At 40.2% G+C, this 15,266-nt stretch overlaps 1 protein-coding gene across 2 annotated transcripts in view; it reads left to right on the top strand.

Annotated features, from left to right (window-relative positions):
• PELI2 (pellino E3 ubiquitin protein ligase family member 2) overlaps positions 1–15,266 on the top strand; it is a 199,598-nt gene that overhangs the window by 164,145 nt on the left and 20,187 nt on the right. Inside the window, exon 3 of one of the 2 annotated variants that reach the window (XM_005887354.2) lies at positions 8,680–8,781. The exons of the other annotated variant lie outside the window; for it this stretch is intronic. Coding sequence (XP_005887416.1) covers positions 8,680–8,781 — 102 coding nt within the window. The remainder of the gene's footprint in view (positions 1–8,679; positions 8,782–15,266) is intronic. 2 annotated transcript variants of the gene reach the window in all.

Genomic DNA, 15,266 nt, shown 5'->3' with positions numbered 1-15,266 from the left:
TCTGTGAAATGGTTACAGTGGGTGAGTGACAAAACGAGGATCTAGGTCTGGGGCCGAGAGTGCGGCTTTTTCCTCAACATCAGAATCCACTGGCCACTGATCTCTGCAGTGTCCACACGTGGTCTTATTCTCCTTTCCTAAAGACTCCCTAGAGAAGGAAATGGCCACCCGCTCCACTGTTCTTACCTAGAAAATCCCATGGACAGAGGAGCCTGATGGGCTACAGTCCATGGGGTTGTGTTGCAAAGAGTTGGACATGACTGAGAGACTAACGCTTTCACTTTTCAAAGTACATGTAAACTTGGAAGCTCAGCAGGATAAACCAAGTAGTCATATTGAGACAGCCATCTGGCGTAAATATTCCCTTTTGCCCCGTGTTCAGACATGTGCTGGATTACCAGTGGATGTTGCAATGAGGCAAAGCAATGCCAGAGACCTATAGGGCAGCTACACTGTGCCCATATGTGCTGGTACCCTCTAGTACCCACCCCCCACCTATACGGCCCCAGCATCCCACAGTGGACACGGTGCTCTGGGTAGTAAAGCCATTCATCAGTTATTTCCAATATGCTACAGAGTTCACAGCAGACTCATTCATCTGCTCATAAATGTGCACTTTTCTGCTCTAAATATCAGAAGGTGTTTTTGAACAAAGAAGGTTACATTCATTGGCCCAGTTCAGTCCTACCCCATAACAGATTCCATTATTAAGTTTTTCCATGTCAATTAAAATGTTGTTTCTATAGCAGTCCATCCTATCACAGAAGGTTTGTATTTATAACCAGAATGGCTGGGAAAGGTCAATGTAGTTATTTTCCATTTTATCAGTTCATTTCAGCAATAATAGTTTTGCATAGTTATGTATTTGAATTGTACAATGGGCTGAAATATTAACTTACAAATTAGAATGAACAGTTAAAGTAGCTTAAAATAAACTTGCCTAAAACATGGCTGGGGAGCCTGTACTTAATCTACTGTGCCTTATTAAAGAGTGCCAAGTTGTGGACATCATCTAGAAGGCTGTAGAGAATACAAGCTCATGTTATGTTTCTTGGTGGGACCCAAAAGACGAATGGGTCTCTGGCTCCATGAGTAGACTGTTCAGGACATTTTTAGGCTTGTCCCCATCTGATGGGTTGTTAGAGCATCTCTAACTTCTTTGTGAGATGTTTCCTTAGAAACTGAAAGACGGGGTGTGGTGAACAGCATCACAGAATGGCACCAAGTTCGGACACATGGTGCAGAGCTCTTCAGAGCAGCTCTGTGAAAACTTGAGATTTATCTGGAAAAGGTTCCTTTAATGCCTAAGCCTGGAGAAGGCAATGGCATCCCACTCCAGTACTCTTGCCTGGAAAATCCCATGGACGGAGGAGCCTGGAAGGCTGCAGTCCGTGGGGTCGCTAAGAGTCAGACACAACTGAGTGACTTCACTTTCACTTTCCACTTTCAAGCATTGGAGAAGGAAACGGCAACCCACTCCAGTGTTCTTGCCTGGAGAATCCCAGGGACAGGGGAGCCTGGTGGGCTGCTGTCTATGGGGTCACACAAAGTTGGACATGACTGAAGTAACTTAGCAGCAGCAGCAGCAATGCCTAAGCCACACCTGGTGTCTGGCCCTCTGCTTTGGCAGGCAAAAACATTATTATCTATCTATTCACAAGAAGAGAAACTATAGAGGCTGCTGCTGCTTTCAAAAACTCACTCACTTGATTTAGTCTGACGCTGTGTGGCAAAAGAGCAGTAATCAGTTCTGTCGTAGTCGGCATCCTGGACGCCTCAACAAGGGATTGTTGAACCCTTGGGTCGTTTGGTTCTGAGATACAGCAATACAAGTATGCTGTGGATTTGAAGAAAGAGAATTTCATTTCACTGGAAACCCAGATTCACACACACACACATCACATCCCCTTGAATAAGGCTGACTCTAGTTGAGGAAGGCATGCCCCATTGTGTACATAATACGTGTGATTTGCCAGAGTTGGACATCGTAGCTTCCCCAGTGACACCCGCAGACATCTGGGTGATGGTGTTGTGTGCAGTGTGACTCTCACTTTCTTTTAACCTGATAACTGACGATTATCACAGTAAAAACAGATATTTGTTATAGCCACAAACAACCTCTTAATATGTACTCAGGAGCCTTTGAAGGTGCCATCAGAAACCCAACCCCTGTTCTCTGTAAAGGCACTGTGCTTATCTATACCTGTCCCATGCCCTGGGACACACAAATCACCTTGATGCCTTATGTGATAAGTCACATAAGACAGAAAAGATGCTCTTGCCCCAGCAGGCCATGAAAACAGATTGGCTCAGCTGCCATTAGTTGTATAGCTAACTACTGCAACACTTGGCTTAGCGAAAACCATTTGATTTTGTTCATAATTTTGTGGGTCAGGAATTTAGGAAGGGCTCACGTGAGCAGTGTCTGATCAAGGCAAGTGCTGGGTCAACTGGAACTATAGAGGGTCCGTTTCCAGGGTGGTTGCTTCACTCACATGTCTGGGTCTTGCTTCTCCATGGCCTCTCCCCCATTATATGGCATTTCAGTCTCCAGGACTCTCCTCGTAGCTTGCACTTCCTCTGGTGTGGTGGCCTCCAGGGAGTTGGGTGTCTTCTGTGGTGGCTTAGAATGCCAAGAGCAAGTGTTTGAGGGCAACAAGGGGAAGCTACAAGCCTCCAAGTGTCATCTGTCATTTCTGCTGCATTACATTGGTCAAGTAAGTGACTACGGGCAGCCCAGCTTCAAGAGAAAATGGATTAGATTATACCACCAATCTCCAAAGCAGAAAGTTATGGGCTATAGAGGAGCTGGTTGTAAAACTCCTTTGGGGAATAAATCAGTTTTGCAATTACTGGTTGCCCAACAGCTACTTTGTATTGGAGAAGAAAAAGTGAAATGTCGCACATTGTTTGTTCTGTTTTGTATTTTTTCTGTGCCTTCATGCAGTAAAATCAGTGAGCTTGCCTTTGACTCACGGTTAAATTTTAAGTATGAGGGTAATTTGTTATTGTTTAGTCGCTAAGTCGTGTCCGACTCTTTGTGACCCTGTGGACTGTAGCCTGCCAGGCTCCTCTGTCCATGGGATTTCCCAGGCAAGAGCACTGGAGTGGGTTGCCATTTCCTCCTCCAGCGACACTAATAATTAACTGTATATGGACAACAGAGGCAAGAGAGGGCTGAGAGATGACATAAAAAGCTTTTTTTTTTTTAACATTTGATTGCATTGAGTCTTAGGTGCAACACCCAGGATCTTTCATTGTGGTACAGGGACTCTTGTGGCACATGGGCTTAATTGTTCCACAGCACAGGGGATCTTAGTTCCCCAGCCAGAGATCGAAACTGCATTCCCTGCATTGCAAGGCAGATTCTTAACTACTGAACCACTAGGGAAGGCCCAACATGAAGGTTTTAAGTATGATTGGTTGGAATATGGTTACTCTCTTGACTGAATTAGGAAACCCAGGAGGAGACAAAGTTTGGGCTAAACAATATGATGCTTTACACTGCAAGTAACAAAATACCCAACCGAAAGCACCCTAAAGCCCTTCATTTTTCTCACAGCTAGTCTGGGGCAGATACGTTTCAGATTTGGCTCAGCTCAAAGATGTCAGGGCTCAGCTTGCTTCTCTGAGTCTTTTGGACTTCCTTTCATGTTGAGTGATGGCCATCTCAGCTCCAGCCATCCCTTAATCATTGTTCATTTCTTCTATTACCAGAAAAAGGAAAGAATTCTCTCTTGACATCTCCCAACCCAGGAACTCCACAGCAGATTTCTCACAAGTCCCATTGGTCAGCATTGGGTCACCTTTCCATGTGCTAGCTTTAGAGGAGACTGGAGGAGCTAGTCTTTTCATTTTCAGGCTTTTATGTAAGCAGCCAGCTCAGCTAGCAGGGTGAAAGGCATTAGGTAGGTAACCAACAATGTTTGCCTCCGTGATGAATATCATTTTCTCTCCCTACACAGTTGATAAAGTCTCACTTAGAAGCCATATAAAGCTTGAATTAAATGGGCTAAATTGTAACTCTAATAAATTAGTATTTTCTAGAAACCAGTTAGTTTCTCTTTGGGCTTTCTCCCTTTTACTTTGTGATTGAACACCAATCCCACTGCTTCTTAATAAAAGATTAGATTATTTCCCTTATACTTTAAAAAATTGATTCAAAGCTTTTAAGCTTTCATGAATACATGAATCCATCTTGTTAGGCATCTTGGAGAATTGCCTTTCTGATATCATTACATATTACATATCTTTATTCAGTTCAGTTCAGTCACTCAGTCATGTCCAATTCTTCGCAACCCCATGGACTACAGCACTCCAGGCCTCCCTGTCTATCACCAACTCGCGGAGTCTACTCAAATTCATCTCCATTGAGTCCATGATACCATGCAAGCATCTCATCCTCTGTCATCCCCTTCTCCTCCTGCCCTCAATCTTTCCCAGCATCAGAGTCTTTTCCAATGAGTCACTGCTTCGCATCAGGTAGCCAAAATATTGGAGTTTCAGTTTCAACATCAGTCCTTCCAGTGAACACTCAGGACTGATCTCCTTTAGGATGGACTGGTTGGATCTCCTTGTAGTCCAAGGGACTCTCAAGAGTCTTCTTCAACATCACATCTTTATAAGTGACTTATAAAGGCTTGTATATAGGGCTTCCCTGGTAGCTCAGTCAGTAAAGAAACTGCCTGCAGTGCAGGAGACCTGGGTTCAGTCCATCAGTCAGGAAGATCCCCTGGAGAAGGAAATGGCAACCTACTCCAGTATTCTTGCCTGGAGAACCCCATGGACAGAGGAGCCTGGCAGGCTACAGTCCATGGGGTCGCAAGAGTCGGACATGACTTAGTGACTAAACCACCATATATGTATATAGGGGCTTATAAGAGGAAGACAATTCTGTAGACATTGTGAGCCTTGTTGTTGTTGTTGTTTTTTTAAAAAAAAAAAAAAAAAAAAACTTTTTTGTAAAGTCTGGAGGCTTGGAGGACACTGTCATTTAGTTGGAGTTGAACCAGGAAAACCAACTGTAGCTGTTGCCTGGATGTCAGCGGATAACTCAGCTGAGCCAAGCCTGGGACACAAGTAGAGTAAACCCGAGAAGTAAAGGTCTTCAGCTGGGAAGAAAGAGTTCTGACTCAGAAAGGGCCATGGTTTGGGCATCTGAGCACTGCTTAACTTCCTAAGCTGGATAAAGTTGGAATCCTTTGTTCTCTGGATCTGTAATCGTCTAATATTTAATTGTCAAATTGTGATATTTTTTAACCTGAAAAAAATTCTCACGTAATAAATTTGAGCTGAGTGTGTCAGTGTTAGTACCTTTGCTAGTGAAAGGTAAAGGAGAGGTGGAGAAGACACAAGGAAAGACACTGCAAGTGTCATCTTAAATCTGCAGCAGTTCATTCACTCATCTGACCTCCCTTGAATGCCTGCCATGCTCTCAGTGCTGGGGGTGGAGACCACAGAAGACCAGACCTGTCTTTGAGGCACTGATAGTAAGCTGACACGGTGTCAGCCACCTTGCTTCCCCGTCACAATAGAAAAGTGAATATGGCAGATCAGTATTGTCTGCCAGGCAGGTTGGTTAGGCTGGTTCCCCTTACCATTTTAAAGATCTTGGTCTCTGTGTTTGAATGAGTGTAGTGAAATCACTTTATAGTACAGTAACTGTATTTGTACTGAATTCTGTTGAGTGCCAAGAGAAGGCCAGCCTAACCTACTCTCCTTTCTGATATTTCAAAAATAGATCTCAAAGCAACTCGGTGTCTTGGGGAAAATGTTTATTTCCAAACTACCTGAAATGATTGATTCAAGTCAGTGAATCTGTAACTTTCTAGAAACTCTGAGAGCCATATCTTAAATATTAAAATTACTGCTGAGAAATTGGTACTTTTCTAACCCCAGAAAAGTTTAATGCTTCATATGCAGAGAGAAAGCAAAAACTAATGCCAGGTTTATTAAACTCCTCTGTTAACCTTCTCTTAAACCCCCAAGTCTGGCCCAACTCTAGACTCGAATGCACAGACAAAATCATGTGAGCCCTGATTCATGGCATCAAAGGCAAGTGGACGCTCTCCATTATTTCTGGGGGGCCCACTGGTGGCCAGAGGTGGCCTGGTTTTTGACTGCCCCCTTTTGCTCCAAACCTCAGTCCTGGCTTAAATCTCCAACTTATTTCTCCAGGACTTAAGTCCTGGCCAACTTATCTCCATGCTTCTCCCCACTATAGGTACAGCCTATTGGGTGGGGCTTTTTGCAGGAAGGCCTCCCCTCCCCACTTAGCACTCACCGAAGGAGACCCCTGCCAGACAGGAAGTGATTTAGGTAGGTCACAGGGATCTGAAGTTCCTCAGCCATCTCCACCACAGTGGGGAGTTCATCACTTTCTAGGACTTGTTCCTCCTTGGAGGATCTCTTTTTCCATTTCTCCATCTTCCCTAAATCCAGAGACTTCCAAAACGGAGCTCTTGTTTAAAACTTTCTTAATTAAATAGTCTCAGAAAATGTGTTTTCCTTTGCTCAAAGCATTCACTTTTCCTAAGACTGGTGATCCACATTGATAGCCACACTTAGGAAACTGGAGGAAGTCTGAAGTTGTAGTTTGTCTTTAAATGGACTCATCATTCAAGGTGTCCTGAATCAGCATTTAATGCCTTGGGGTCCCCTCGGGCAGGGGCTGGTCTAGATCTTTGGTTCCCCTGATTTTGGTCTGTTTCCAGGAGTGGCACTGGGCTCATGCTCCCTATAAATAGCCTTATTCTCTCTTATGATACTCTGGGTCACAGGAGTAGTTTTAGAATAAAACACTCTAGAAGAACTGGGTCCAGAAGCAACTTAGGGCCTGTAAAATGCCTATTTCCAGGACTTCCCAGAGTGGCCCAGAAGCTGCACTAGGTCATGGGGTGAGCACAGCAGGTCTTCCTGGGCATTGATTTCCCAGCAAACTTGTAAAAAATGTTTAAATGTTAAAACTACAGCACGTTAAGGAATAGAATACAAACTTCAGACCGATTTCAAGGTAAGACGTTTCAAGCATGAGAAGCTTCACTTGCAGGCTACTCGTACAAAAATGTCCAACTTTTTAAAAGGCGTTCTGTTCTGGCCTTTGTAAACTCCTTCTTTTGCAGATAATTTGCAAACTACAGTTATTTTGTGTAGCATATGTGCCAAAAAAGTTGAGTTGGTGTACTTATAAATGGAAAACTTAAACGCAATAGATACTTTTTAAGGAATCCTAAAATAAGTTAGTGTATAAATAATTACTCCCCGGTTATCAATTTTGTAACTCTAAGCATAGTAAAATATTTTAAGTGGGTTTTTTCAATTAACTATAAACATCCACTTATCTTAATTGGAAATAGTTCTTTATTAATTTGATTTTGAAAAAATGTCACATATCAATAACTACTGATTTCATGTGACTTTGAGCAATGAAAATTTAAGATTTATTACTGGAGTTGAGTAATCTAAAAAGTATTTTTTTAGATCCCTAATATATTAAATGTATAAATTATTATTTCTAATACTTGCATTATCTTCATGATGCATGTACAACAAAGCATCAATTCAATGATGACGTTCTTGAGAGCAGCTGATTAAATAACCATGAGGTTAACCAGGCTAACTTCAAAGCTGATTTGTAATCTTATACTATTTATTACTATAAGCAATTGTATTAGTTAAATGTAAATGTTCAGAGTATATTTTCATTAATGTGCTATATATATGTCTAGCTACTTCCAAATGTTTAGTCTTTCTTGGCCTTCATACAGTGTGATCATTCAATAAATGTTTAATAGATAGGCTTGTTAAAGTTTTGTTTATTGTATTTAAAACATTAGAAATGAAGATAAATTAGGGTAAAGTGGAATGGACAGTATAATTGAAATAATCTGGAGTAGAATTTAAATAAACTTCTTTTGTTAATTTGGAAATTTAAAACTATGTGACCACAACTTAGGATATAGTAAAATATATCATTATGGAGGAAAAAAGAACAATATTGTATTATTGGTTTCTAGATTCACTGAACCAAAGACTATATTATGTTTAGTCTAGTCTAAAAAGAGGTGATGAAACTAACTTAGCTACGTTTTTTATTAACTCAAAAACTATCTGGATTAAGCAACTGTTTATACAAGATTTAAATAAGATGTAGATCAGAGTATAATTATCATTGGCTAAAATAGTACATTATTATATGGAAGTTTTAATAGAATATTTACTTTTTTCCAATGATTGTTTTACTCTCATTATAATCCCTATCATGTAGGAAAAATACCATTACAAAATGTTATTGAGTTACCTGTTTCATTGTGAAATAAATTAAGAAATTTTAAATCATGTTAGTCTGAAAAATTCTATTACTGAGTTAAGGTAACATGGAGAAAGTATATATATATTTTTTAGGGCTATGATTAAATCAGGGCTTGGAAACTAGTAAATTAACTTTGATTTGACTTAAGTAAAATATTGTTCCTATTAGGGATGAATATTTGGTAAATCCAGTCTTGTCAATATGGACTCTTCTGTAATTCAGGGCATAGCAGGATCAGACTCTGGTCTTTAGGAAACCACTAGCTTGTGCTGGGTTTTGCTGATAGAGTGATGTCTCAACTCTAAGCAGAGTTGTGATAAGTTGCTGAAATGTTAATGAATTTTTATATATTTTTCTTTCGCTATCAGGCTATCAGCTGCAAAGGTCAACACAGTATATCGTACACTCTGTCAAGGAATCAGACTGTGGTGGTTGAGTACACACATGATAAAGATACGGATATGTTTCAGGTAACATCTTTCTTTTTTCATGGAAATCTTTACCACATTTTTCCTTCGATTCTTCATTTTGAAACATAGTCAGAACTCCTGGCACAGTAGTGTTTGGTGATGTCCAAGGGGAAAAGGTGAAGATAATATTAAAATTATTCCTCGTTGGTTTTCAAAAGACTAAGAAAACAGTTCTAAAATTGCAAAAAGAAATTGTAAAGACTACATTCTCAGATCTCAGTGCAGTAAAAAGAGACTCTAAAAACAAGAACAGAGACTTTTAGAACCAGCTGTATTGAATTATAGCCAATTAACAATGTTGTGATAGTTTCATGTGGACAGCAAAGGGACTCAATCGTACATATACATATACATGGGCTCCCTGGTGGCTCAGATGGTAAAGAATCCACCTGCAATGCAGGAAACCTGGGTTTGATTCCTGGGTTGGGAAGATCCCCTGGAGGAGGGCATGGCAACCCACTCCAGTATTCTTTCCTGGAGAATCCCCATGGACAGAGGAGCCTGGCAGACTACAGTCCACGGGGTTGCAAAGAGTCAGACGGAGTTGAGCAACTAAGCCCATTCGTGTATATATACATCTTTTCTCCCCCAAATTCCCCTCCCATCCAAGCTGCCTCATAACATTGAAGACAGTTCCCGGTGCTATACAGTGGGTCCTTGTTGCTTATCCATTTTAAATACAGCAGTGTGTACATGCTGATCCAAAACTTGTTAACTATCCATTCCCCTCCCGTCTTTCCCTCTTAGTAACCATGAGTTTGTTCTTTAAGTCTTATTTGTAAACAAGTTCATTTGTATCATTTTTTTAGATTCCACATATAACTGATAGCATGCTATATTTTTATGTCTCTGCCTGACTTACTTCACTCAGTATGACAGTCTCTAGGTCCGTCTATGTTGCTCAAATGGCATTATTTCATTCTTAATGGCTGAGCAATATTCCATTGTATATATGTACTACATCTTCTTTATCCAATTCCTTGTTGCTAGGCATTTAAGTTCCTTCCATATCTGTTGTAACCAGTGCTGCAGTGAACACTGGGGTGCATGTATCCTTTCAGACCATGTTTTTCTCTGGATATACACCCAGGAGTGAGACTGCAGGGTCATATAATAGCTCTATTTTTAGTTTTTTAAGGAACCCCCATACTCTTCTCCATATTGGCTGTACAATTTGCATTCCCACCAACAATATTGGAGGTTTCGCTTTTTTCCATACCCTCTCCAGCATTTATTGTTTGTGGATTTTTTGATGATAGCTATTTTGACTGGCGTGAGATATCTCAGTGTAGATAAATGATTTACATTTACCTAATCATTAGCAATGTTGAACATCTTTTCATGTGCCTCTTGGCCATCTGTATGACTTCTTTGGAGACATGTCTACTTAGGTTCTCTGCCTGCTTTTTGAGTGGATTGTTTGTTGATTCCTACTAAAGCACATCATTGCTTTGTCACCAAAAGAGCAAATGTCAGCATCTTCATATTATTATAAAACCAATTTTGGCTTCAAGGACCTGGGCCCATTGAAAAGGTCTTGAAGACCCTCAGAGGTTCATGGACCAACTGAGAAATACCGAATTTTACTATGCTAACCTCTTAATTTTATAACTGAGAAATTTGTGTCTTTGAAAAGAAAGAACTTAACCTTAATTGGGCAAAAACAGCATTGGTGGCAGAACCCAGATTTAAGTCTCCTCAGTTCCAGTCTCTACGTAATACCTACTCAACTGCTGTAAATAAGGCATGGTAATTCAGCAAAAATTTATAGATTTATTAAAACATAACTCATTTATTTTTACTGAAATAATTTCATTCCTTTTGCAGACTAACTGGACATACTGGAGATTAATGTCAGATTAATCTGAGTAGAATTAAGCAGCTCTTAGAAGGCCCTAAAAAAATCAAGCTTGTTTTAATGTTTTCCTCCTTTTAACAAGTTTATGTGTCTAAATTCTACCACTGAAAGAAATCACTGAGCAAAAGCACTGCTGCTGCTGCTGCTAAGTCACTTCAGTCGTGTCCGACTCTGTGCGACCCCATAGACGGCAGCCCAACAGGCTCCCCCGTCCCTGGGATTCTCCAGGCAAGAACACTGGAGTGGGTTGCCATTTCCTTCTCCAATGCAGAAAAGTGAAGTTGCTTAGTCGTGTCTGACTCTTCGCGACCCCATGGACTGCAGCCTACCAGGCTTCTCCACCCATGGGATTTTCCAGGCAAGAGTGCTGGAGTGGGTTGCCATTGCCTTCATATTTCTCAAGTATGGACCTTGTTGCTGAGGGCTGTTGATTTTAGCCACTACCCATTGAAATGATTTGTAGGTTAACTAAGCATTTAAAAGCAGAACATCAGAATGAATCAAGAAAGGGCCTTTTGCTGCATTTCCAATAGTGGAATCAGATAATAGGCTCAGAAGTCAGAAATATTATTGTCTGAAAAAGTCAAACCTAGCTCTAAATTTAAGAAATTAGTTAAGACTGATAAAATATGTTAATATAGTCAGAATAAGATCTTAGTCATTATTTTCTAGAATAAGGGTAAATAAAGGGAACAAGAAATGAGCATAGGTATTGAGAAAGTAGAATATAAAGAAGAATACAGTTTAGAAAAGGAATCAAAGGCAGTGATGAAGTGTTTTACAGAGCCCCTAAAAGGGAAAGCAGTGATGCCATATTCATTCTGAACGTGGGGGTAAGGAAACTGGCCAGGTCCTGAAACCAGTGTTAGTGGTCATTTCCCCCTCTGGTTCCTAAGTTTTATATGCTTCACACCAAAGTGCTGCAATGCCTTGTGTTTTGATGGGGTTTTTTATTTGTTTTTTAGTTGGTAACATTTCATTAGCATCTATGTAGTTGAAAAAAATGTTGGGACTGTTTTAAAATTATCTCCTAAAACATTGGACATGTGTGTGCATGTTTGTGTATGTGGCTCACCAGGTTCAAGGTCATAACCTTCCATTGATGAGTTTTGTTTCTTGAGCACCTACTGTGTGTCAGATCCTCATCTAGTCACTGGAGGTAGACAGCTAAGGCTCCCCTCTCATGGAACCTACATCCTGGAGTAGACAGAGAGGCACCGAGGAGCAAGCACTACAGCAGTGCCAAGGCCCCACAGCAGAGCGGAGGACGAAGAAAGTGGTGTGAGATGAACTCAGAGGTAGGCGGAGGCCAAGACGGTAAGGGGCTTTTAGGCCAAGTAAAGAGTTTGGGTTTTATTCTAGGAGTTTTGGGGAAACTGTTGGAGGATTTTTTTAACAAGAAAGAGATAAAATTCTACTTCTATTTGATTAAGATATCTCCAAGGACTGTCCAGAGAAGAATGTAGGAGGCAAGTGTGAAAACAGGGAGAAAGATTGGAGGCTGAGGTGATGCAAACCAAGAACGAGCTGATGGCAACTAGAGCTAGGGTGGGGAATGTGGAAGGACTGACGCTGTGTTTGGAGGAAGAGCTGACAGAATTTACACGAGGTTAAACATGAGTGTGGAGAAACTGAAGAATCAAGGGTGACTCGTGGGTATTGATTTTTACCTTGAGCAAACTGGGTGCCAGTCACTGACATGGGGAACCTAGGGCTTGAAGAGGACCCAGGTTCTGCTGGAAACATGTCATATTTGAGATGCTTATTAGACATCCACATGGAGATTGTATGTGCTAGTCTGAAGCAAAGAGAGATACCATGACTTTGGGGCTAATAAATGGGATTTGATGAGATAACCTGGGGAGAGAACAGAAAGAGAAAGGGGCTGTTTACCAGCTAGCCTGGAAGGGTTTCATCAACCTAATACTAGGTACAGATATACCAGGACATGCTGAGTGTAAGTCCTGGAAACGTCAGCAAGCAGGGTTTCAGTGGAGCCAGGCCTGCTGAGAGCATGATGATGGAGAGGCTCAGGAATGGGTTACAGGATGAGGAAGGAAACAGAGGTAGTAACTAGTGACAAGTCTTTCAGGAAGTATTACCAGTAGAATGAATCAGAGAAATGGAGCTCTAGTTTTAAAATGCTTTCCTTTGTTGGAAAGCAATTCTTAAAGATGAGAGACTAGTCTAGAACAGTGCTATTCAGGCTGCTTAGCCAAGCAGCAAACGTCCAGGATGAGGTAAGTGAAGAAGTTGAGAGGGAATGCATTTGGAAACTTGTAATAGTGGTTTGACATTCCTGAAACATTGAAGCGGATGATCATTTTTCTAATACTGATTTTTGTTATATTTTGAAAAGATATTAAGTGACAGGTTGAAATGTTAAAAGCAAACCAAAAAGCTAGTCCTTTGCCTCACAGTCCCATAATTTGAGAAGCTCTGGAATGTTTGATGGCTGACTGGATAGGAGCAGCAATAGCTCATCCTAGTAATAGGAGGGAAGTGAGAAAATAAGGTTACAGATGCAGGGGCACAGGTAGGATTGATTTGTCTAGAGAAGATGAAGGAGGCCCTTTCAGGTGTTTCTATACCATTTTACCTGTACTGACTTTGATTGACAACCAGGCAAACCCAAACTTTTCTCATATGTGTACACAATTGAAGTGCCATATGATGCTGTGTGTGTCTATCAGTCAGCAGCAGGGACAAAAATTCTCCTTGTGCCTACTATATGAATATCAGATGGAGTTCAAATACATCATGGCTGGTCCACATGACTAACCTTAATGTAGAATTGATCCAACAGGCAGAGAAAGGACAGGCTCCAAGTCTTCCTCATTGGGTGAGTTTTCATTAGGAAAGTGGCCTCATCCCCCCGCCTCTGGCAACATGAGGTTTGTGTCCTAAAGTATAGAAATATACTAACACTCTACAAGTTAGATTTAAGTGGAAGGGAACTGATAAACAAATATTAAATGACCACTTGGGTAAGTATCCCAACTTGAAATAATTGATCCTAGCAGTATGTTCCAGTTGGAATAAAATGTCATGTTTTACAGGCAATTTCAGTTAATTCATCAAGACATTAATTTAATACATGGGGGATGGCCTTTCTTGAAGAGAGTAATCTCTGTAGACAAGGAACAGTTGTGTGACATTCTGCTGGAGTGTGGTTTTAGCTTTGAGCTTTTAACAGAGCGTGAGAAATCTTTGCCCTCTTCCACGGAGGTGACAGAAATTAGGTCATGGCCTGTGTCTTTGTGAGAGCTCGGGGGTTTGTGTGATGACCTGCCAATTTTAGAACTCTTCACATTTTACTCCTGAGCGTCAATGGAATAGAGGTTCAGGACAGATTTGTTCCTGAGTTTGGCATAGTCTCCTGTGTACTTTCCTATATTTGTAAAATATGTTGCAGTGTATCTGTTACTTTTCTAATTAAAAAAACTAAAGTGAAATCAAACAGCAAGACAAATGTTGTATAATATCACTTATATGTAAAATATGAAAATAATTCAGAATCATAAAAGTGGAAATTAGAATGGTAGTTACAGGGGGGTGCAGGATTGGGAGATGCTGGTCAGACACTGCAGGCTTCCAGCTGTGAGATGAGTAAGTTCTGGGTATGTAATAATACAGCATGGTAATCATAGTTAATAATACTGTATTATATACTTGAAAATAGCTAAGGAGGGTAGTTTAAAAAAAAAAAAGCCTGAAAAAATCAGAGCAGTCTGAATCAGTAGAGCTTCTGAGTTACACATCCAGCTTTTCAGTGAACCTAGCAGAGGGAAGATTCTGCAGCTTTAGAAAGATATAATCTAAATTTTATGTTGCACTTTGTAAAAAGGTGTATGTTTCCTAAACCTGAAATCCATATGTTTAGGATAAATGCATCTGTTTAAGTTTCAGTGAACCTGGTGTTTTAGTTTATTCCAGGAACATTTTAATAGGATAAGAAATTAAGCATTGTTAAAAAAAAAAAGAGAGAAAATAGATGTCTGTTGTCTGTTCTTCACAATGCTTATGCTTTAGGTAGAATTTTTAGATCAGGATAAACATACCTAGGAAATTGAATTTGGGGGCCTTATATATATATGTGCCTTGGAGCTCTGTGTGTTCCTTCCACTGACAGCTTCAGAATCAGTCACTGCTGTTAGGAGAGAACATTAATATCATGTTTAACAAGATATTGTTTACATAGAAATTATTTTAAGACATATCTTTGGCATATAGAACATTTATTACTGTTTCCTAGTTAGAGAGTCATAGAACATCATTACATAGACAATTTAATATTTTGTCATGAGGAATTCCTTACCTGTAAAAAATACTTCCCAGGACACAGCAGTACCTGTCTTATTTGGATTTAGTGAATATGAAAAAGCTTTGTTGGAACTCTTAAGATCATGCTAATGAAGTATATTCTTTCTGGCAGCATTTAAACTTACCAGTAAGCCAATAAAATATTATTGTCAGCTTTTTACACTTTGCCAGGATCATTCTTTAAAAATTCAAAATTGAACTGTTTGACCAGCATTTTTAAATCCTTCATATGACTGTATCTCAAGCTTTGGGCTGACTTGTATAGCATTTTACACCATTCTTACTTACATTGAGGAAGGGAAAT

This window comes from Bos mutus, chromosome 10 (assembly GCF_027580195.1).
Source record: "Bos mutus isolate GX-2022 chromosome 10, NWIPB_WYAK_1.1, whole genome shotgun sequence".
Lineage (NCBI taxonomy): Eukaryota > Metazoa > Chordata > Mammalia > Artiodactyla > Bovidae > Bos > Bos mutus.
This window is presented reverse-complemented; position numbering and strand designations above follow the sequence as displayed.